This window comes from Meles meles, chromosome 17 (genome assembly GCF_922984935.1).
Source record: "Meles meles chromosome 17, mMelMel3.1 paternal haplotype, whole genome shotgun sequence".
Lineage (NCBI taxonomy): Eukaryota > Metazoa > Chordata > Mammalia > Carnivora > Mustelidae > Meles > Meles meles.
This window is the reverse complement of record NC_060082.1, coordinates 27,343,161-27,366,742: the sequence shown is the minus strand read 5'-3', so window position 1 is coordinate 27,366,742 and position 23,582 is coordinate 27,343,161. Positions and strand designations below refer to the sequence as shown.

At 54.6% G+C, this 23,582-nt stretch overlaps 1 protein-coding gene across 2 annotated transcripts; it reads left to right on the top strand.

Annotated features, from left to right (window-relative positions):
- Window positions 1–9,752: 9,752 nt before the first annotated feature.
- LOC123928315 (proline and arginine rich end leucine rich repeat protein) lies at window positions 9,753–23,582 on the top strand. Of its 2 annotated transcripts, none has more exons than XM_045983424.1 (3): window positions 9,753–9,902; window positions 17,751–18,730; window positions 20,965–23,582. In XM_045983424.1, the coding sequence occupies exons 2-3, from the start codon at window positions 17,767–17,769 to the stop codon at window positions 21,138–21,140; spliced, it is 1,140 nt and encodes a 379-aa protein (XP_045839380.1). In that variant the 5' UTR covers window positions 9,753–9,902; window positions 17,751–17,766; the 3' UTR covers window positions 21,141–23,582. The 2 variants fall into 2 exon arrangements, with proteins under 2 accessions (XP_045839380.1, XP_045839379.1); XM_045983423.1 differs by having other exon boundaries at window positions 9,753–9,912.

The following is a 23,582-nucleotide window of genomic DNA, read 5'->3' as shown; positions in this document are numbered from 1 at the left end:
TCATTCTGTGGCTTGGCTCGCCGGGGCCTGAAAATTCCCCACACCTGAAGTGGGCCAAGATGGGCCGCACCATCGCTAGCATCACTGTTTCCAGCCTGAAAGCCCTACACTGTCCTCAGAACCGCCTTCTGGGATGTGATAGCAGGCCTGGGGCCCTTAGATTAATGGGGGTGGGGGGGGCAGCTTCCAGGGCCTCAGTGGGGGGAGGGTCGTCAGGAGGCCATAACTTGGAGCCTTGGGGTCTTGCTGCACTGTCCAGGGTCCCTTCCCAGAGTGTCGCCCAAGATGGGGCATCTGGGATGGTTGTCTGGGAGGGCCACATTACCTCACTGCAGGGGCAGCCTCTGTGCCCAGCAAATTACTTCCCTGCTCACAGCCTTCAGGCCAGAGCTCCCTTGGCTAAATCCTCTGTCCATGGATGCCAAGGCCAGCATAAACACCAAGAAGGAAACACAGTGTCTCTTGGCAAAGACACTTCATAACAATGCTCTGGATCTTTCCTGAATACTGTTTCATGAGCTGCAGCCATAAAAAATTATTTATATTTTACCCTGTATCCTTGGGGTCAGACAGTCATTGTGGGTCGTGTCCCGATTGTCCTGTCTGTGTAGGTACTGCCGGTTTTAGTCTGTGAGTCTGCTCTTACAGGAGAAGGAAGCACGTTTCCTGGCTCATTCCGTGGAGCTCAGTGAATGGGCCCCAAGCCCCCAGCCATGCTCACAGGGCACTGAGTAGGGACAGTGGGGATGAAGCTGAGCACGACTGCTCTTTCCCACACCATCAACTGGGAGAAACCCTTGTCATGCTGCTTTTGGGAAATGCCAGTCTGATGGGGGAGACACGGCGTCTGACTGGGGACATGTTCAACCTGATAGTCTAAGGGCAGAGCAACAGCATATGAGGAGCGGAAGTAGGAGACCCAGGTACCGAGCGCAGGCGTGAGTGTGAGTGGGAGGCTCCAGGGAGCTGCTCGAGAAGGGGTGTTTGCACACAAGCTGGATGGGGGCACCGCTCTCTGCAGAGCCAAGCCTGGGGAGAGGGCAGGCCAGACAGCTACCCAGGGATGTGCTCTCCCTCCTTCTTCCTGCTTCAGTCTGCTACTGCCCTGTGTCACCAGCCCAGGAGGTGCTGAAGCCCCAGGCAGTAGGCACGATTAAATCCACACATTGTTTGAGACATCCCGCAGGAGCACTTCTGACGCAGCGACCTGGGCCTCCGAAGCAGGAAACTGGGGACTGAGAACATTCTGGCTTCCATCTTTGCCTCTGGCTGGGTCCTTTCCCTTTGCAGGGCCTGGAGTCAGGAGGCTCATAGACTCAGAAGGGAGCCAGAGGTGGGCAGCCCGAGCCCTGTCATCTGGCCCTGAGCAAGGCCAGGGCTCTGCACCACAGGTGGAAGGAAGGGGCCCACGAGGCCAGGAGGGAGGCGGGCGCTAGTCCTCAAGCTGCAAGCCAACCATTCAGACGTCGTAAAACAGAAGAAAGGAGAAATAAGAAGAACGGAGGCCGAGGCCTGTGAGGTAATGGGAGGGCCGGACGAGCATCTGCGCCACCTGCTAGAAGAGATGACAGCTGTTATTTTATTAAAAGCCACAGTCCAGGCCTCCAGAGACCAGGGCTCCAACCTAGCTTCACCCCAGGAATGGCATGGGCAGACACAAAGTCATACCATGTTTTGGGACGCCTGGGTGGCTCAGTGGGTTAAAGCCTCTGCCGTCGGCTTGGGTCATGATCTCAGGGTCCTGGGATCGAGCCCCACATCGGGCTCTCTGCTCGGCAAGAGGACCAGCTTCCCCCCATCTCTGCCTGCCTCTCTGCCTACTTGTGATCTCTTTCTCTGTCAAATAAATAAATAATCTTTTTTAAAAAGGTCCTATGTTTTATTGACCAACCAGCACGTGCGCGCACACACACACACACACACCCCCTGTGGATCACCATTCATTCTCTGAACACTAGCAGTCTGGTGTAGACAGCATGGACCTTGGAGCCAGACTGCCTGGGTTCAAATCCTGGCTTCAGCATTTAGGGACTGGATAACACTTGGTAAAATGGTATTGACAGTGATGATAATAATACCCGCCCCTGGGGCTCTTGTGGCACGAGCTGATGCCAAGTGCACACAGGGCACAGAGTAAGCTCTGGGCACACGTGAGCTATTCTGATCATTCCTGAGGCGCCGGCTCCCTTGCCAGGATCTGGTCTTCTGCCTTGGAGACCCTCAGTCACACAGGGTGGGGAGAGAGGAAATGAGCAGTCACTCATGGCAAGTGTGGTGATACAGTGGTGGCCCAGGAGAGCACGAGCAGGAGCACTTTGCCCAGAGGAATCAGGGAGAATGTCATGCAGAAGGTAATAGAAGATTTAGGCCTTGCAGGGTGAATAGGAGCTCCCCAGATGGAGACTAAGGGAAGAAGGTCACGTGAGGCCTAGAGACACGAAAACCAGGGAGACCTGGTTCCCGGGTTCTGGAAGAGCCATGGAAGGACATGCGAATGTCGGGGAAGCGGGGTCCGACTGTGGGAACCGCAGACGTCACGCTAAAACGTTTGATTCTGTTCCGCAAACAGCTAAGAAACTCTGCCGAATCCAACGCAAGGGAATTTCACGGTCCGGTGTGTGTCTTGGGAAAGAAACACACTGTGTGGGTCCTGGAAAGGAGATCAGAAAGTGAGCGGCTGCAGAAACATGCCCGCGGGAGCGTTCTGTGACAACTCGCAAACACACAGGACGACAGACTCTTCTGGTCCTTCCAGGCTCCCTGGGACAGGGGCGCCTACTGTGTGTCAGAACCCTTCCAGGTCCCGGGCTCTGAGGAGGAATCCGGTTGGGCCCAGACCCCTGGGGAGCTGGGGACCAGGCAGAGAGGAGAAGAGGGGAGGGCAGGGATGTGGCGCAGGTCCTGGGATGACCACACTCCAGAGGACAGCCGCAGCACATGGACAGAGTGGCCATCCCTCCCTTCAGTTGAAGAGGAGAGCACTGGCAGCAGAATATTCTAGAAGATAGAACACCTCGGGGAAGGGGTTGCTGTCTGGACAGAAGGAGCTGTGAGCAAAGATGTGTAGATACGAAATAGCTTGGGGTATTCTGGGTGCTGTGAGGCTGCCTCCGAGGTTGAGAAATGGGGCCGGGGAAGTACACAGCAGCCGGAGCCGGGAGCTTGGGCTGCGTTCTGTGCGCGGCAGTTGTCGGCCAAGGGTGTGGGCCCGAATCACTCGTGGTGACAGCCGTGAAGGATCCAGATCAGACTGAATCCGTATCTCAGAGGCTGAGGCCTCTCGCCATTTCTCAGAACTCTCAGATGACTCTGACACACGCTTTGGGGAAGAACCATCGTGGGGACAGGGAGCCACCGAGGGGAGACTTGGGCAGATCAGTGCCTTAGCAGGAGCCTGGGGGAATGAAGAGCAGCGGGAGAGGCATGGCAGGGAGACCCGGAAGGCTGCTCCAGCTGTGGTCCAGGCCGTGGCAGGAAAGGGGCGGTGGGCACAAAAGCCTGACGGATCTCGGGGAGCCCGTACGGAGGGTAAGAAAGACAAACATGGAGACTAACTCTCTTGTAGAGATGAGAAACTGAGTCCCGGGTCAGTGGTTCTCAGCGGTTTCTCGTGTGAGGATTTCTTTCCAACACCAAAAAAAAAAATTTTTTTTGATGATCATTAAACCCGCATGAGTTGAAAATAGCCGATACCCAGCTGCGCGGACCTAGAGATGATCTGAAACGATTTGCATTTTACGCATCACGAGGGCACAGAGGTACACAAACATGAGCACGGGAGGCAGAACAACCTGGGTTCACATCCTGCCTCCACCACAGACGGGAGCCGTCTGTGCCTTGGGGTCCTGCCTGTGACGTGGGCATTACAGTAGCACCTGCCGCGTGGAGCTGAACAGGGAACGGAGCTGTACTCGAAGAAGAATGCCTGGCATCTGAGAGCCTCAACGAGCTTTAGCTCACGCTGTCGCCACCGCCCAGTTTAAAGGTGATGCCGGGTGCTCGTGCGGGAGTGAGGACGCCCAAGGCCATATGTGGCGACTGCCTTGCTCCTGCCCTCCTAGACCTTGCGACGTGGGGCGTGACCGACCACACACGTCCACAGACTGGCTGTTGTCACCTGGCTGTGGGGGGTGTGCCCTCTGTGAGACGGCCTCACTGCCTGGCCCTCTCTTGCACGGAGCCGGGGGGCACTGCTGGCTTTTCCGGTGACACCGGGGACCCGGAAGTTGGAGCCAGGTGTTGTGACTTGTGAAAAGTGATTTTCACGACATAGAATTAAGTTCGACCGGAGTGCCAGGATGGGATGATGGCGGGGCAGCTGAGGCATCCCAGGACCTGGGAGAGGACCCCCTGGAAGGCAGAATGCCATCACCACTCCCTTGAGCTGGCTTCTCCGGCCCCTGAGGAGTGTCGGAAGCAGTGCTGACCGAGCCCCCCAGGCCAGGGGGGTCGGCTTACACCTGCTGACAGCGCAGCGGGACTGCTCGGCCGGCCCATGAGTCGACAAGCCATAGGCAGGACCATGGCCGGTGAGTAGAAAAGGATTTCAGATCCTTCTGTCCCAGTACGTTTACCGTGTGGCCAACAGATATTCCATTCCTCCTCGCCTGTCTTTGCCGCTCCTTCCCTTGGGTTGGAACCTGCGGACCAGCTCTGTGCACCCTGCCTCAGGGGACATAGACATGGAGACAGCCTCCAAGTCCCACTGGCTTCATGTTCCATAAGCGTCAGCCCTTGGGAGTGCCTGAGGACAGATAAGTGTCTTGGCTGGAAGTAAGGGGGACAAGGAAGCTTCTGCCACTCAGAGAAGAAATGGCACCTGCTTGGGGCCAGGTCGGGGGCACCTGCGGAAACTGAGGCCCGGGCAGAGAGGCAGGCAGCCAGCATATCTCCAGGAGGAAATAACAGCTCTGCAGGTTTCTGTCCTCTGCACACAGTCTTAGAAAGTGCCAGAAGCCCCCCTCCCCACCCAGGGGCCTCCCAGGATGAAGGGCAGTGTGGCCAGCAGCAACCCAGGGGGGATATTAACTGGGAACCTTGTGGCCACCCCCACCCCGACACCCTCCCATCCAGGCCCTGGAGCCTCATTAACTCACCCGAGCCGCTGTCCAAATCCCAGGGGGAGGGATACCAAGGAGGACTGAGAGGAAGGTTTCCACCATGCATGAAATGAGCACTGAGGTTCGGAAATCAAATGGTAGGAGAAAGTTAGATTATAGAATAACTGAACTACTGAGCTGGTGGCCTACAGGAGATCCCAGTCACCTATAGCTGAGAAAACGGAGGCTCAGAGCGGACAAGCCAGAAGCTCAAGGCCTCCAAGTTCACATGGAGAGGAGGCAGAGTCAGAACCAGACCCAGACTCGGCACTGACTACCTTAAATATGGGACAGGAGAGGGCACCTGGGTGGCTCAGTGGGTTAAAGCCTCTGCCTTCGGCTCAGGTCATGATCCCAGGGTCCTGGGATCGAGACCCGCATCGTGCTCTCTGCTCAGCAGGGAGCCTGCTTTCCCCCACCTCTCTCTGTCTGCCTCTCTGCCTACTTGTGATCTCTGTCTGTCAAATTAATATACAAAACCTTAAAAAAAAATGGGACAGGAGGACCAGACGCCCATCAAGAAGGACTGGCCAAATAAATACGGGGCAGAGAGAGAGAGAGAGAGCCTTATATACCAAGATGGAATGATTGTCGACATAAGCCACTTAGTAAAAATAAAAGAGCACAGTTGCTCGTACGAATCGCTGGTGTGTGCAGTAGCAAGACACAAGGAACTGCTACACTGATTGTCTTCTGGAGGAAGCTGGGGGAGGGGAGACAGCACGGGGAAGAAGACTGTACAACCTTCTGTATCTTCTGGATTTTGAATTAAGACACTGCAGTACCTGTTCATATTCAAAAACCACATTTTTTATAAAGCGAGTGACAGAGAATCTCCTTGTTCAACCCTCTTAAACGTGATGAAACAGACTCCCGCTGAGTGTCCAGGCTGTGCCAAGCCCCTGGTGGGGGCTGTGGGTTATGCCACGATGAGCAGGACGCTACCTCCAACCACCGGGGCTCACTTACCCCAGGTAACCCCGGCCCCCCAGGCTTGGGGTGGGGGGATAAGCAACCACTGGACTCCCCCTCTCACAGCTTCTCACTGTTCCGTACTTGCCAGGACCCCTAGCCGCCCTATGCTGTGAGCCTCAGTGGGTGAGGGGCGAGAGTCCCTCCCAAGGCCCACCTCTGTGTACCCGATGACCACAGGGAAGTCTGAGCCAAAACTCCTCCAGGCCACACTGCTCCTTCCTGGCAGAGGCCGGGGTGGGACGTTGGGGAGGTGAGGAGCCTGAGTTGCCTCCCTTCTGTATTTTGATGGAAAGGATGGGACCCAGTCATACCCCTTCTTCTTGGGCTGCGAGTTTCACTGCTTGTAACAAGACAGCCATTGCCATCGGGGTCAAATAAGCAGAGAGCTGTGAGCTCTCAGATAGTTTCAACCTGGGTGGGAGAGTGAATGGGTCCAGGGTCTCTGTAAACGTAGGTCCAGTGCGCCACACTGGAGCGCGGCCTCCCTCCCCTGCCTCTCTCCCCGAATTGGCCCCTCATCCTCCCCCCATCCCCTTCAAGCTGCCCCAGCCCCCTCCTAGGAGCCAGCAGCAGCAGCCGCAGCCAACATAGCCCGACTTTTCACCACCGCCCCCAGGGTTGTCCTCATGTCGTCCTTGAGACCTGGGAAGAGATCAATGCCTCCCTGGGGGTGAGGCTATGCCAGGTGGGGTCTCCAAGACTCGAAGAGAGGAAGCTCTTTCTGGAAGAGTCTCAGGTCAGGGTCTGGCTCTATGAAACCAGTGAACCACAAAATGTTCTCCCATCTGATGTTTCCAATGACCCTTGAGTTATCCCGCGTGTGCCTTGGACAGAACATGGGTAATTGCCTTAGATCTGCTCACCAACCAGCTAGAGTAGCAGAACTGAGATGTGAGCCCAGGGTCCTGACCCCACATCTCAGGCTCTCTTCACACTCGGGCTGGAGGAGAACTCCGAGGTCACCTAGCACAACCTCACATTTTCAGATGAGGAACCGAGGCCAGAGAGGGAGAGAGGCATCTTCAAGGTCACACAGCATGTGGAAGGCAAGGACGCAGCCCCCTGTCTCCCACTCTAGAGGCGGTTTTGTCCTCTGCCGAGCAGATGAGAAAGGCAGCTTGACTGGGAGAACCTGCCGCCTTCGCCCTTACAGCATCCCCTGTTTGCCCCGACTCACTTCGTTTCTCAGTTGCTGACCCTGGACCAGTGCTTATGACCTCAAACATCTCCAGGAAGAGGCAGGGAAGTAATTAAGGGAGGTCATCTAGCCTGTTGACTCTACGATAAGACAGCACCAAAGGATGGCGATTGTCTTCAACTGGGAAGTGCTTTCTCTGCCTGAAAGCTTCAAATCCCACTTCTGAAAATATCAATGCTTTGGGGCGACCGGTGGCTCAGTCTGTTGACTGTCAGACTCTTGCTTTCGGCTCAGGTCATGATCTCAGGGTCATGGGATCTCCAGGTCATGGGATCAAGCCCTGCTTGGGATGCCTTCCCCCTGCTCCCTCCCCTCTGCACCTCCCTCAGCTCATGCTCTCTCTCTAGAATAAATAAATAATATCTTTGAAAAAAATCAATGCTTAAAAATATTCTAGTGGGTTTTGTGGAGTGGGAGGCATGGAGGGACCAAGATGAGCCATCAGTTGGTGATTGTGAAAGCACGTTGTTAGGTATATTGGGTTATTAATACTATTCTGTAACATGTGTTGTGTATTGATACTATTGTGTAATATGTAGATGCATACGTGTTTTCAATTTGCCATAATAAAAAGGTTTTTTTGTTGTTGTTGTTAATGAGCTATCAAAATACATGTCGGGTTCTCAAGCCATTCTAGATCCACAGGCCATCAATTAGCAAACTCAACTCTTGAGATTCCAGAATATTCCCCTGGCCATCTGTGTGCTTCATTTAGACCCTCTCTGCAGAGCCTAGGACAAGGCAGAGGAGGGAGGAAGGAAGGGAGAAACATTGACTTGACAGGGCTTGGAGCTGGTCATCATCAAGGAGCACAGACTCTGGGATGTGGATGGAAACCCATGAAAATGGAAGCAAGTCTCTCTCTCTCTCTCTCTCTCACACACACACACACACACACACACACCTGCACTATCTATCTCCACCCTTGTCTCCCCCAATCACTCTCTCTGTGCCTCATGTATCTTGCTCATCTTTCTGGAACTCCCTTACCGCCTGGCACCCCAAGGAAACCAAGCAAGTCTAGGGGCTGATGGGCTTGGTCTGCAGGAGGAGACATATCCCATCTGGATGAAAACCCAAATTCATGAGTGGCCTGGCACATCCAGAGCTAATGTGGGTCTAGAATTGTGCTGACTTCCAGCAAGACCTTCCCAGCAGAGTGTGGAAGGCATGAGCTTTAGGGGGGAAGGGGATAGGGAGAGAAGTGGGTTTTTTTTTTTTTCTTTCTCCATTACTTAGGCTGATTCCCAGGCACATCCCAAACATCTTCCTGGTTTCTAAAGCTCCCCCCACCCCACCACCATTTATGATATCATTGAACCCTCCCAACCCTGGGAGGCAGGTGTCTTCTCTATCGTGGAGACGAGGACACAGAGTCTTCACATGATCTGGGGACCTGCCCAACTCAGCACAGCTTATAAGTGGCAGAGCCGGGGCCATGGACCCTAATGTCAGGCTTCCTTCCTCTACCCCAGATTGGAGGTGGCTGGAGGCAGCTCACTGTCACTAGGCTCCATGGCTCTATCTGGGATGATAGAAAAAGTAAGCACTGAGTTTTCTAAATAGTTGCCTGGGGCAGCAGGAAGTTTTGCCGGGCGCTACTTATCGGCAAATGTGTTGTGGCTTTTTAATGAAGGGAGATTGTGGGAGAGTGAAGGTCTTGCTTGAAACGGTCTTCTGGGATGATGTGAAGAGGGGGCCTTTGGATTTCCTCATGTACTGTGTGAGGATCACACAGCCCTGGATCTCCCCTGAGCGTGAGATTATGGAGAAATTGAAAGATGACAGTAATATTGTCCACATGAGCTAGGGACAGAGACTTCAGGTCTTAACATCAAATCTTCATTCCGTCTGCCTGTGCTGTGTGACCCCCAGGCCAGACTCGTCCCTCTCTGGTCCTCAGAACATCCCTCCGGCAACCAAATCAAAGCCATCTCCCTGGCAGTTCACTGCCCAGCAAGACCCCACTCCCTTGTAACCCTCCCAGGGGAGGTAAGAAGGGCAGGATGGTCACTGTTCAGAGGAAATAACCCACACCCCTCACTGGTCTGGGAATGTAACACCAGGGAGGTGATAGGCATCAGAAGCCGGGCAATGGTGAGGAGGAGGAATGGGACAGGCTGGGGCCGGACCCAGTTACGCAGCTCTGGCCTGTACAGAGCTTGCTTTTCATGCCTTCTTCCTCTGTTAATTTGGCTTGTTTTCCAAACGTGGGTCCAACCATCTCCCCCCAAGAAGCAACAGCGGCAGAAGGAAATGTTATTAAAAATGAGTCCGTTAGTGGGCATGGTGTGTGGATGGAGTCTCTGGGAGTTTTGGCTGCCAAATAAAGACTTTATTGTTGTCATTCCTTCTTTCCCAAGCTCCCTCCCTTCCCCTCTCCTCCCTCCCTCCCTTCCCTCCTCCTTCTCCTCCCTCTCTACAATCTGCCTGTCCCTCCCCCTAACCTAACCTCCCCACCCCACTAGGATCTGGTAGAAGAAAAGTCAGGCAAACACAAGCACGCAGGCACCACTGGGACATCAGAACTTCTAGCTGGCTCTCTGCTGCCACAGCTCCACCGAAAGGGTTGGGGAGGAAGAGGGGGAGCCCTGCCGGGGGACTAAGCCCACAACTGAGAGGAGAGGCAGGTGCGTGCAGGTAAGCCCAGTGGGGAGATGGGGGGAAGACCCCTTCCTCCAGCAGGTTTCCTCCTATCTATCTATCTATCTATCCCACTGACCTTGCTGATCTGGTCTCCATCTCCCCCACCTCCCTCCCTTCTTTCTTTCCTTCCTTCCTTCCTTCCCTCCTCCCACCTTTTCTCCTCTTGATGTAGGAAAGACGCCTTTCAGATGAGCTCCAATAAGGCTTCCACATTTTTTCTGAGCCCTTCTCTACCTTCTCTCCCTCACTCTGCCCATGTATTTGCTCCATGCAGAAGTTCAACGTTCTTGGTTCGGAGGTTTGCTGCAGCACAGGGAGTTAAGCTGAGCACAGTATTCCTACACAGCAGGTGTTTCTATGGAAACCCAACTCTAGAACCCATTTCTTCGCACCTTTCTCATATCGTCACACACCGCCACCGGGGCGCACACACGTCACAGGGAGGCTGCATTTTCACTGCACACGCACACATAAATACACACACACGCAGTAGAAAGATGTCCTGTCCGTTCACCTCCACACTCAGCATCCCACATGCTGAGCCGGAGCACGGAGACCAGCTGCCTGTAGACACACACACGCACACACACACACACACTCCATCTTGTCTCTCACACTCTCACATGCTTCCCCAGCTGGAAGAGCAAAGACAAAGTGCGTCTTCCCACTGAGATGGCAGAGACGAAAGAAAATCCTCTGTCCCAAGCTGAGGCCGAGAGGGAGGAGATGAACTAGAGCAGGAGCCGGAAGGGGGTTTTTCATTCTTTAGAACTTAATTGAGTAGGAAGGAGAAAAAAATGCCTTTCCAACCCGCACGGTATCTCCCCAGTAGCTCTGCCGTTCCCTCTCTGGTCCAAACCATTTGGCTTTTGGAAAGAAAGGGAAGAAAGCAACCCAGCTTCCAAGACTTGGAGGTCCGAATTCCCAGCTCTGGGGGTAGCTCATTTGTTGTTTTTCTGCAGGCAGCCGGAAAAGGCTTCGCTTTAAAGCAATTTCAAAATCATCCCAGGTTGGCAAGGGAGCCTGTGGCAGAGGGCAAAAAGACGGTAATTCCTTAATCAGTCAGGGAGGGGAAAGCTAAAGTGGGTCATTGAATGGGGCTCCTTTCCAGGTAGCCCCTCCCTCCCTGTAACTTATCCAATTCTGCCACAGCAGCGAGAGTGTAGTCCCAGGGCAGGTCGGTGGGCAGATCAGGGTCACCAAATACGTTTGGTCTTCAAAATCACCTGGGGGCAAGGTGGAGAGCTGGAGAGCTTACTAAAAATATAGCTGTCTGGACCCGTCACTCCAGACCTTCCAGATGGAGCCCAGGAATCTCCTGCTTAATGCTTGAGGGGTTCCTGATGGTCAGTCAGGGTTTGAGAACCTGAATCAGGGGCCTGAGAGAGACCCGAGCTGCGAATGAAGAACCCAGAACCCAGGGCAGTGTTAGCTGGACAGGAGAGCTGTGTGGTCTCCTGGACAAGAACCGTCTGGTAGAGGACCTCCAGAGTGTCCCACATGGGCAACCGTCTTCTGGGGCATGAGAACAAGCTCCTGAAGAAATAGGGAAGATCTGCTGTGGGCTCTCCCCTCCTTCCCTGCAAGCACCGGCAACCACATCCTACGGAACATCCCAGAAAGTTCCCCCAAGATAGCTCCAAAGAGCTTGTTTCCTCTCACTTGCTAATGCACCTGCCCTGGGCACTGGACTGGGCCTTTCCCCATCCCTTCTAGAGCTCCTCTCCCCCTGCCCCACAGCTGTCTGTCCTGATGTGCTCGGAGCCAGGACAGGCTCTGCACTCCTCCTCCCCCTCCCCGGTGGACTGCCCCATTTCCTGGGCAGGTGAGGGAAGACGGACCAGGCTGGAAGGGGCAAAAAAGCCAGGTGCAAAAGGTTGGGAGGGGAAGTCAGAGATCACAGGGGGCCCCAGAGCCAGCTACGGAGGTGAGACTGAGCCTTCCCTGGCCAGCATCCCCGCAACTGCCACAGAAGGGCTTCAGGTGGGGTTAGTGAATTGAAAAGACAAAGTGAGCTTTCCCCCCACCCCAGGTGACTGCGGGTCTCTGTGGTCTCTCCAGAGAGTTGGTTCTAAGACCCATGTGTGGCGTCACAGGCCCCAAAGGGAGGACGCTGCTCTGGGTGGAAGAGCCAGTACCCACCCGTCTCTGCCTTGGGGTGGAGGGCAGGGCTGCCCTCTGGCTAAGCCAGAGGGAAAGAGACTCAGTTACTTTGAAAATACGCCCACAGCGGCTTAATGTTCACATAGCACTCACTTTAAACACATTTGCTCATTTAATCCTCAGAACAATCTGACAGGAAACTGTTAATACGCCCACTTTACAGATGGGGACAATGGAGCTCAGCAGAGGGAGGAGGTTTGCGCCAGCATATCCAGCCACAGGAGACTTGCAGGGTTGGGACCCAGCTCTATGAGTGCTCAAGGCATCAGACAGATTCTTCAAGGCTTTCTTCAGGGGTGGGAGATGCTGGGGGTTGGAGGCAGGACGAAGGGTACAGTGAGGCACCAAGCTGTCAGAGGACAGCCCTCTCCCCCTGCTCCGTTCCTAGTCCCTTAGAATGGAAGACGTGCTCTTCTGGACTAGTGGCCTCAGGCCAAAAAACCTTCATTCTGTTTACACTTTGCCTTGTGGTAGACGCTGAGGAGACAGATGGTCTCTCCATAATAGTGTTATATTTATTTTTAGTATTTCTTGATCTGTGGTTCATTTTAAAGTCGCTTATCACACTTGTTTCTGACAACAACTGGGTGAGGAATATAGGGATAGGAAAATGTGTTATCCCCGTTTTACAGGGAAGGAAACTGAGGCTGAAGACAGCGTCACGTAACTAGGTAGCGGAAGACGGGCCAAGAACCCTCCCCCCAGGTCTGGTATCCCCGCTGTCCCAGTCAGCTCACCCTTACACTGACTCACCCCCCAGGAAAGGGACGGCTGCATCAATAGTGTTGGATTCAACATCGCCTCCTCGTTCCCTGAGGACCACACGAGCCCTACTTGGAGGGGCTCGGGCAGCCTGGAGGGGAAGGCGGCCTGTCTCAACTCCTCCGCTAGCAAATGACCACCTGATTCTCCCGGCTTCCAGCCTCCTTCTGGGCTTCTGGAAGAGATAAAGGGAGCCGGACAGCTTTCAGAAGTCTGGGTGTAGAACAGAAAGAAGGGACAAAGAAAGAGGGTCACCCCCACATAGAACAGAAAGAAGGGACAAAGAAAGAGGGTCACCCCCACATAGAACAGACAGAAGGGACAAAGAAAGAGGGTCACCCCCATGTCCATGGTGGTAGCCCTGGGGCCAGGGACAGTCCCCTTCTCCACAGCGGGGTGACTGGCCGAGTTAAGCCATGGAGGCTTAGGGCAAGAGCAAGACTGCCAGTGAGTACAACTGACCCTTGGAAAAGCACAGGGGTTGGGATACCAACCCCCACAACACAGTCGAAAATCTGCATGTAACTGTTGATTCCCCCCAAACTTAACTACTGATAGCCTACCAGTGACCAGAAGGTTCACAGTGGATTAACACATATTTTGTAGGCTAACACTGCATTCTTAAAATAAGGTAATCTAGAGAAAAGAAATGCGATGTGAAAAGTCATAAGGAAGAGAAAACACATTTATAGGACATGCATGTACTGAAAAATGTCTGCGTGTGAGTGGACCCACGATGTTCAGACCTGTGTTGCTGAAGGGTCAACTGGAGTGTGGAGTCATCCTCCTTCAACCCCTGGGGAGACACACGCAACCTTCCTCCCAGCCCAGCCCCAATTCCAGACTCTCCAAGTAAAGCCAATCACCCTTAAACTTGCCCGTACTGATGTGACAAACCTACGTGAACTTCAACCCAGCCCTGCCCGGAGCCTCAGCGTTGCGCGAGTCCTGGGCGTCCGAGCCTCAAATGAATGAACTCATGAGCCAGGCAGGGATGAGGGCCAGTTCACTTTAAAAGTCAGTCTCCCTAAAGAACCGGCTCTTTTATAAATAAATAGGTGAATAGAGGAACCCCCTGCCCCTGGTGGAGATTTTCTGCTCTACAGCATGCCTTCATGTGAGTGATCTCATTTGGTTCTCGCACAAATCAAGAGCCCGGGGAGGAGGGTCAGAGCCAGGATGCGAGCCCAGATCTCCAATACTTGGAACTGCAATTCCAGCTGAGAACTCTCACAGGAAATGTTCCCAAGCGAGAGAGTGGGTGTTGGCTTGGGCTTTGCCTCCGTGAAGCAGCAGCTTTCTTGAGCCCGTGCTGGGGCACAGAACTGCGGGTGCTGGGGCACGGGAGCCCGACCACGACCACGGAGCGGGGAGCACTGCCCAGCAGAAAGCTGGGGCTGGGGAGGTGTGCCTACAAGAGCGCACGGAATCTAGAAATCGTACCCACTCCTGACCCACCCCAAGGGCGTGTATTGATTGGATGGAAGGCTCTGGAAGGCAGGAGAAGAAAGTGTGACTTCGGGCTTCGGAGTCCAGGGGCCTCCACCCTGTCACACAGATTCTGCTTTCGGGGACTTGGGACCTCGCTGAGGACCGCGGGGAGCAAGGGCTGCGGTCAGGACCTCCGCCTCTGGACACTCGGGCTCCAGCAGGAAGAGGCGTTGCCCAGTGTAAAAAGCCTTAGAAGTGAACTCTGTTTTCTCAAGAAAGAAGCGCGCGCGCACACACACACACACACACACACACACACACACACACACACACACACACACACTGAGTAGAGAGTGGTTGAGCCCTGGGGCTTAGAAGGGGAGCTGAGCCAATGCAGTGTTTCTCCATGGAACAGGCACAGAGAACTTTTTCTCCTAACCCGAACCCTCCTCGTGGCTCTGAGAGGAGCTTGGCCAGCCTCAGAGGTTTGGAATGTAAAAAGGTCAGACTGCGAGATGGGGGTTGGGGCCTGGGGGTGAGGGGAAGATAGGAGAAGTTCCCAAAGGGTCTGACGCAGGAGCTGGGCATGGGGAAGACTTGTGCTCACTGTGGATGGGAGGAGCACTGTCCCTCCTGACCACGAGCCCCAGGGCCACCCAGACCCCGAACCCCTCGGGGACACCCATGAGCAAAGGCCAGCTGCCTAGTCCCGGAGCCCCACGGAGCGGCCTTTGCTGGACATTCTGGAGAAGTTTTACCTGCTTAACTCAAGGTCTGATACCTGGTAGATGCTTCTGGTGACAAAGGCAGGGAAGGGAAATGGGGAGCCCGCAGCCAGGGCTGCGGAGCCTCCCTGAAGCAGCGCTTCCCATCCCGAGGGACCTCTGGCTTATCTCCGGCTCCTAGGTAACCAGAAAATAAAGAAATGCCGAAACAAATAGGGCCACAAAATTTGGGGCTTTTAAAAATGTTGTATTCCGCATACTAACGCTTTAACCACCCCTTTAAAGTGCACATGACTGCGCTATCTTCAAGAAAATTATAGGACTTATGAAATATTAATTCATAGTTCACCAATCCTAAGTGGTGAACTCGAGTTTACAATGAATGTCTGTTCTTTTCAGGCCTGTGGGACTGTTGGATCCTCAGCTGGAGGTAAAGCCAAGAATCTAACTGCACGGTTCTTCTTCGTGACAGGAGGCCCAGGGAAATGGCCCTCGTGGGCCCCTTTGGAGAGGTCCACCTGGGGAGGGACCCCCTTAATGGGAGATGGAGAAGTAACAGAGGCCACAGGCCAATCTCTTCCCCCCTCCTTCCCTCTCTCCCTCCTTATCTCTCTCCTCCCCCCTCCCTCCTTTCCTCCTTTCCTCTTTCCCTCCTTCTCTCCCTCCCTTCCTCTTTTGCTCCTTCCCTCTCTCCCACTTTCCCTCATTCCCCCCTCCCTCTCACCTTCCTACCCCCTCCTTCTCTCCCTCTCTTCTTCCTTCCCTCCCTCCTTCTCTCTCTCATTCCCCCCTTTCCCTCCTTCCTACCCTCTCTCTCTCCTTCCCCCTCTTCTTTCTCTCCTTCCCTCCCTTCCTTCCCCCTTCCTCTTTCCCTCCCTCTTTCCCTAATTCCCTCCTTCCCTTCCTCCCTCCCTCCCTCCCTCATTCGCTCCTACCCTCCATCCCTTTCTCCCTCCCTCCTTCCCTCCCTCCCATTCTCAGAGGACTGTGTAAGGACTCACACACATACACACAGTGAACATGTGAACATGAACTTGGTTATGTGTGTGGTGCGGGGAGGTGTGTGTGTGTGTGTGCAGGACAGAGAGCGAGCAGGGTAGGCATGAAGGGCACATGTGAAAGGTGCAGGGAGACACCCTCTACCCCCTGGGGTTGCGCTCTGCCCTCTCTCACCTTCAATGCCTCCTGAGCACCTGGCCCGGAACTCAGTCACTGGTGAGCGTTTTCTAGCATCTTCCTTTGAGCAAAGCCAGCAAGAAGCATCCCAGGGAGGCCTGTAAGCTCATGTGGGCTCAAAGGAAATCCAGCGAGAGGCCTGGCCCAGGGGCAAAATCCCAGGGTCCAGATGCAGCTGGGGACACACCGTGGAGGTCCACCCTAGGTTAGTGAGCCTGTACCCCGCCCCCCTACCAGGCCTCCAGAAAGGGAGGGGCAGACACCACCTCCTGAGATGGCAGCAAGGTGGGCGAGGGAAGCAGTGTGGGAACAGATGACTGAAGGCCCCAGTGGGGGAGAGGGGACAGGACGGCCAGGGGAGGTGGCTGGGGGACCTGCCACTCAGTGGGCAGCCCTGGTCCTCTCGCTGTTCTTCAAGCTTGACTCAACTCAACCCATGTGATCCCCTCTGAAGGCTCATCAGAGCCCCTGGGGAGCGCAGCCCCAAAATAGCCCTTGGTGACCTATTCCGCTATGTCACAGGGGCCCGGCAGGAAATTCTTCTTCATATCCAGTCTCAACACCAGCAGCTCCAGTGGATATGGGGGCGGCGAGACTGAGTCAGAAGAAATGAAAGTGATTTCTCCACAGCTTTTGATCCTTGCCCTGTTTATTTTCACAGAAGCCTCCACATCTGGGGAGAAATTCTTGGTGTGCCTCTGGCTGGCAAAGAGCAGCGTTCCCTGAGCCCAGGGTGGGTGGGTAGGGGGAGCAAGCAGGGGCGGACCCAAGACAGAGCCTGTCTGCAGCATTTTCCTTTCTTTCCAGGACCTCCACAAGCCCTGCTCTGGGAGTCAGGAGACCCCCTGCCCAGGTTTTTGTCCCGGGTTTGCTGTTCAATAGCTTCCTTGCCTGGGCAAGCCGCTTCCTCCCTCCAGGACCCCCCATTTCTGTAAATCGTAGAGTCTGGGTTTGAAGGGTGGATTTCAAGTCATTTTTAGCAACACGGCTCTTCTTTCAAATACATGCTTTGGTCAAAGCTCTCTACACAGATTTAAAAATACAGAGTGGCTCAGGTTGGCACAAGGGCGAGCTGGGGATGTCCCAGGGCCACCCACTTGGTCTCCCTCCCTCGGGGGACTCCACAAAACTGGGGGCACAGTCTGCAAACAACTGAATTGTGGGATCTCTAAGGACCCTTCCAGATGGACCTCTTAGGACCCTATGGCTCATGTCTTCTAACATCCCTCTTCTAGGAACAGGGATGATTTGCTCATGCTGTAAGTGGGGAGAGCAAGCACTTGAGCGGCTAAGGGTCTTCTCCAGCAAGTCCCAGAGCTCCTGATTCACAGCCGATGTGCCTTCTGCCGGGATGGCTCACCCTCACCAGAGCAGGCTAGGTCTTTGGGCCGGGAGTCCCGACCCTCAAGCCCATGTTATTTTCTTACTTGCTGGGTACAGGCAGACAAAGAGATGCTTTGACAGGTCTCTCCCACGGCCCCCTGGGGCCCATCCTGGCCAACTCTTGTACCAAGACAGGGTCTCTAATTCCAGAGGTCCAGAAGGCTAATGACTTCCTGTGTCTCCTCCCTGCAGGTGCGTCACCTGGACCATGAGGTCATCCCTCTTCTGGCTCCTCCCACTTCTCCTCATCTTGGCCTCAGTGGCCCAAGGCCAGCTGACAAGGCGACCAAGACCCAGGCCCAGGCCCAGACCCAGACCCAGGCCCACACCCAGCCTTCCTCCGCCCCATGAGCCATCGGAGCCTACAGACCTGCCCCCTCCTCTCCCACCAGGCCCCCCCTCTATCTTCCCTGACTGCCCCCGGGAATGCTACTGCCCCCCGGATTTCCCATCCGCCCTCTACTGTGACAGCCGCAACCTCCGGAAGGTCCCTGTCATCCCCCCCCGCATCCATTACCTCTACCTGCAGAACAACTTCATAACGGATCTCCCCGTGGAGTCCTTCCAGAATGCCACCGGCCTGAGGTGGATCAACCTGGATAACAACCGGATTCGCAAGATAGACCAGAAGGTTCTGGAGAAACTGCCCAGTCTGGTATTCCTCTACATGGAGAAGAACCAGCTCGAAGAGGTGCCCTCGGCCCTGCCCCGGCACCTGGAGCAGTTGAGGCTCAGCCAGAACCAGATCTCCAGAATCCCGCCCGGCGTCTTCAGCAAGCTGGACAACCTGCTGCTCCTGGATCTCCAGCACAACAAGCTCAGCGACGGCGTCTTCAAGCCCGACACCTTCCAGGGCCTCAAGAACCTCATGCAGCTCAACCTGGCCCACAACATCCTGAGGAAGATGCCCCCCAAGGTGCCCACGGCCATTCACCAGCTCTACCTGGACAGCAACAGGATCGAGACGATCCCGAACGGCTACTTCAAGGGTTTCCCCAACCTTGCCTTCATTCGCCTGAACTACAACAGGCTGTCAGACCGGGGGCTCCCCAAGAACTCCTTCAACATCTCCAACCTGCTTGTGCTCCACCTGTCCCACAACAAGATCAGCAGCGTGCCCGCCATCAGCAACAAGCTGGAGCATCTGTACCTCAACAACAACAGCATAGAGAGTGAGTGGGGGCGGGGCGGGGCCACGGCCACGGCCACAGCCACGGCGATGGCCTCAGCCAGGGAAGTGGAGGCTCTTCCTGCCTCAATCCTTTCTAGGAGCTTAGGGAGAAGGGGAGGGGGCGGGTAGAGCAAAAAAGCACCCAGTTTGGCACCGGACTTCAAATCTTGACCTTGCTACTTACTGTCTGTGTGACCTTGAACAGATATTTCACCTCTCTGAGAAGTTTTCTCACCTGTAAAATGAGAATGGGAATAATACCTCCGGTCACAAAGTTGACCCAAGTACCCAGAATACCATGTTTGGAGGGTAACAGCTCTTCCTCCTTGTCCTTTCTCACTAGCCCCAGTTTCTCTGCCCTCCAGATCTACCGGTAAGGTAGACGTGGAACGTGGTCTTGAACATTCTCGTGAAAGCAAAACAGTGACATGTTCTGAATGTCACTACTCTGAAATGTCCTGGGCCTGTCCCCTGCACGAGCTGGCAGCTGGAGAGGAAGCCTGAGCCTAGGTTTTGAAGAATCTTAAAAGGATGTACACAGCAAGGCAGCTATGTACTCGGGGTAGGCAGCTGGTGAAGATGTGGCAGCCAGAAAAGCACGCCAGCGCGCTGGCGCCTTCTGAATTTAGCTGGAAGGCTGGACTACTTAATCACATAAGATAGCACATTTCAGGCAAAATTTGTCCAAGCTATATCTATATAGGGTTCTGGGCTAGGGGTAAAAATTGCAGCCCGGAAGAAGAGGCTGGAAGTCCCAGTTTTGCTTCGATCAACAATGTCAGCTCTGAGCAGAGCATCGACAGAACACTTTAAAAGCAAGAGAGAATATTATCTGGTCCTTGAACAAAACCAGGCTCCATCCACGCCAGGAATGTAGCAGCAGTAGGGTTGAAGGAGATAGGGGAAAGGGCAGCACCCCTAAGAGAACATTAGGAATCCTTCATTTCCAAGCCAAAGAATGAGAGGGAGATTGTTGAATTTCTAGAATCTTGAAACAAATGAACAGGTTCATTCACTCATCTGGGGTAATTACAGGAAGTAGGGGAGGGCTTTTTTTAAAGCTTGCAAAAAACAAAGTCAGGAAAAGGGGAAACTGTTTAATTTTATCCTGCAGTTCATGAACCGATGGAATGCATTACCCCAAAAGCTAGATAGGCCGAAAATTCAGGCAGAATGGCCAGCAGTCTCTCTCGGGGTGTGGAAGGGCAGGCTGCTAGGGAACATCCAGCCCTTTGAGGCCGAAGTCAGAAAAATCACACTCCCTCCACCTGTCTCCTCTGTGCCCAGCCTATCTCCGGTGTCACCAATGGACAGAGAGGGTGGAGTCCTAGGTCAGCGTGATAGCCATGTTCCCAGCAATGACTTCATCTGCCTCCTGCCCTGTCCTTGACAGTCTGCACAATGCCTTTGCCAACATCCTCTCATCTGGAGTGACGGGCAGGTACCACTCTCGCCACTTCACAGATTTGGGAACTGAGTGTCAGGGTGGTAGGTCACAGTCCAAAGTCACAGTGGTCATGTGAAAAAAAATCCACTGATTTTCTGCTACTCCAATGAGGAAGAGAGAGGAAGAAGGAGACCAAGAAGAAGACGAGCGTCACTAACAGCAACGCTGACCCTACTGATGATGAAAGAGGCAAGATTTAGGGGGAAGAAGAGACTCATCCAGAAGATGACAAACCTGCCGTCACCTCACCAGAGGCGAAGGAGACAGTGGAATCTTGTTTTTCATTTGAAAGCCTACCACGCGGCTGACCTGTCTGGCTTATCTCCCTAGGATATCTCTCTGTGCTAGTTACTACTCCCGGATCCCACCATGACCTTCGCTGCCTCTACAACTTCCTTCAAGTCGGGAGGTCACTCTAGCGGAACCCCATCCCCCACGTCTCCACCCGCTGTGGTCCCACCCACGTCTGAAGGTCCAGCTCCCTGCTGACTTCCCTCCCTGACTGCACTGAGTGAATTTCCAACAACAACGGTTGATTGGTTCTGACTTCATTGATTCTAAAGTAAAGTGAGCCTGGTGGCGGGGGGGGGGGGGGGGGGGGGGCTGGGTAGGGTTGACTCACCCTTGGTCACACATTCTCAAGGTCAGCCAATTCCAGAGAAGAGCCCTCCAGTTCTTATGCTCAGCGGCCCACCCCCCTTCTCCTTCCTCATCTTTGCCTCCAGCCTTGTCTGTCCTACCCCCCCTCCACTCACATGCCTGCTGACTTCTCCCTTCTTTCTCCACAGAGATCAATGGGACCCAGATTTGCCCCAACAATCTAGTTGCCTTCCATGACTTCTCCTCGGATCTGGAGAACGTGCCGCACCTCCGCTACCTGCGGCTGGACGGGAACCACCTGAAGCCTCCCATCCCACTGGATCTCATGATGTGCTTCCGTCTGCTGCAGTCCGTGGTCATTTAGGCCTTACTCTGCCCCCTGGATCGCCTCTGACCGCACTTGAATGCTGGTGGCCCGGGTGCCTGTGCCCACCGTTCGTGTCCTCTATCCTCCTTTCTCACTCCCAGCTTTGCCTTTCTTCTCCCACCTTCCCGAGGGACTAGCCACGGGCTCTGCTCCTCCTGAGGCTTTTAGAGCAAGACTTCCAAGGGCTCGATTTGGTTCACCCAGCTCAAGGACACCCACTGCACACCCGCACTTCTGGCCCCAGCAGCACAGAGCTGTGCCCAAAGACATCCTCTTCTCTCCTCCTCCTCTACCCTGACACTCCCGGGTAAGTCGGGACCACGGGCTAACATCTGGAACTTGGTCCCGGCTGAAGCAAGCAGAAGGTGGTCAGAACAGCCCCGAGGTGAGGTTTGCAAAGTCCTGCTGGAGACTCCAACATCATGGGCAGCTCTGGCCCCGACAGCCCCTTAGCCACGGATCCCGCCTTCCAGAACTGCTGCTCTGCCGCCCTGTTCGCTGGCACCAGACGTTGGACTTGCTCTTTCCCAGCCCGTGTTCTCCAGCAAGGAAGTGCAAGGGAATGGCTGAAGGAGGGTGGAGGGTCCGGGTTCCCACAAAGGGCCTGCCTCCAGCAGTTTCTTCACACCACCAGCTCAGGGCCCTTCTCAGCACACGCCCTCCTGGCTGGGCCTCCATCTCAAGAGTAAGAGCAGGGTGTCAAGGAGAAGCATAGTTCCAGGAACTTGGACTCAGCTAGTGGGAGAGGGGTCGGAGTCAGAGCCCCGGGGTGGGGCCCCTGTGGGTACAGATGGGTCCCGCGGCCCCCTTGCCGGTCTGATGCCCTGGGCCCCTCGGTGTCCATAGGGTCCGGTGCCACCAGCCCCACCCACCATCTGTTCTCAATCAGTGGGATGGCCCAATCCTGTCCAAAGCCCGGAAGCAGTTCAGGAGAAAATGTTCTGGAAAGGGCGGAGCCCCGGAAATCTCCCAGAAGCCTGTTCCACGGAGCACAGATGGACTCCCCCACGCTAAGGCAGGCACATCAGTGACACCTGGTGGCTGGTGCCGGTCCCAGCTGGTTCCTGTCTTCCTCACCTCTCTTTGGGTTGGTTTTACAAGGTCAAGGAGCTGGCCTCAGGTTCCAACTGGAAGAGCCATGGGCCATGCGCACAGTCGCTCCTCTGGGATGTAAAGGATGCGAAGTGACAGAGGCCTTGAGGCCAGGGGCTGATGTCCACCATGAGTGAGCACAAGTGGGAACCTTCAGGAACCCAGGTGAGGATGTGGTTTGTTCCTGTTTGCTGCCTGACCTTGCAGGTCCCTTCTGCCCAGAGCCCACATGTCTGAAAACCAAGGGGGTGGATAAGATGCCCTGCCCAGGTCCCTCCAACATTCACGGTCTAGTCTGCGGCTCCACTCTTTAAACCGTGCTCTGATTATCTCTTATCCCTGCCTCTCGCAGTAATTTATTCCCTATTATGGACTGTCACTCCCCCTTGACAATCCCCTCCCCTCTGCCTGGGCCCCGTGAGCGGCTTGGCTGGCCTCCAAGCAGAGCCTGGGCCCCACAGGGCTCACTCACCTTCCCCCTCCCCTTCATTCCTCTAGGAGATGCTGCCCTTCTACAGCTCTCTAGTGTGTACGTCGGTCGGCAGGAGGTGGGGGAAGGGGGTGGATGTTCTAGAAACAAGTAGGACACATGCCGAGCCTCATTCAGCTGAGAAAAGTTCCAGAGATTTTTAACAAATTGGATTAAGCTGGGTCCCTAACTTCAAGAAATTCCCATTATAGTCTCTCTCATCTTTCTCTTTAGCTCATTCCAGAAAACATGGCCCACTTCCTCTTAGCCTCCTTCTCTCATTCTCCCATACAACTGCCCAGTCTTTCTTAGCTGCCGCTGGTTTCTCCAAGGCTCCTGCTTAAAGTCAATATATTATCGTGGCTGTAAGCAACCCGGTGCTAAGGCCTGGATAAGCCCCGCTTCTGCTCTGTCTTCACCCCTTGCAACATCTGCCCCTCAGGGGAGCGTGGTGCCTGTGGTCCCCCTGGGGACAGGGGACATTTCGGCTCATGCAAACCTAACATTTTGTTTCAGCAGCAGAACCATCCCCATCATCCCATCAACCCCATCCAGATGAAGTCTCTTTCCTCCATTGCTCCCTACAGCTGTAAGCTAGAGGGGATTTGGGTGACACTGTCTTTAAGCGACACCCCCACCCCAACACACACACACACATACACAATGTGCTGACCTCCCGCGGATTTCAGGAAGCCCCTCCTCCCTACACAAGTTCATTCTTCCAGCGCCACCGACACCTACGTACACAGGTGTGTGAGTAGACGTGTGGGTTACTCTACATATATCTGTTCCTTCTTCAAAGCCATGATAACTTTGTGAAACAACTTTTACACTCCAACACGCTTCACAGCAGAGGAAATAAAGGAATATGAAAAATC

Coding starts and splice junctions, on each gene's coding strand:
- LOC123928315 (XM_045983424.1), top strand. CDS start 17,767: ATGAGGTCATCCCTCTTCTGGCTCCTCCCACTTCTCCTCATCTTGGCC. Junction 18,731..20,964: donor CAACAACAACAGCATAGAGA/GTGAGTGGGGGC, acceptor CTTTCTCCACAG/AGATCAATGGGACCCAGATT.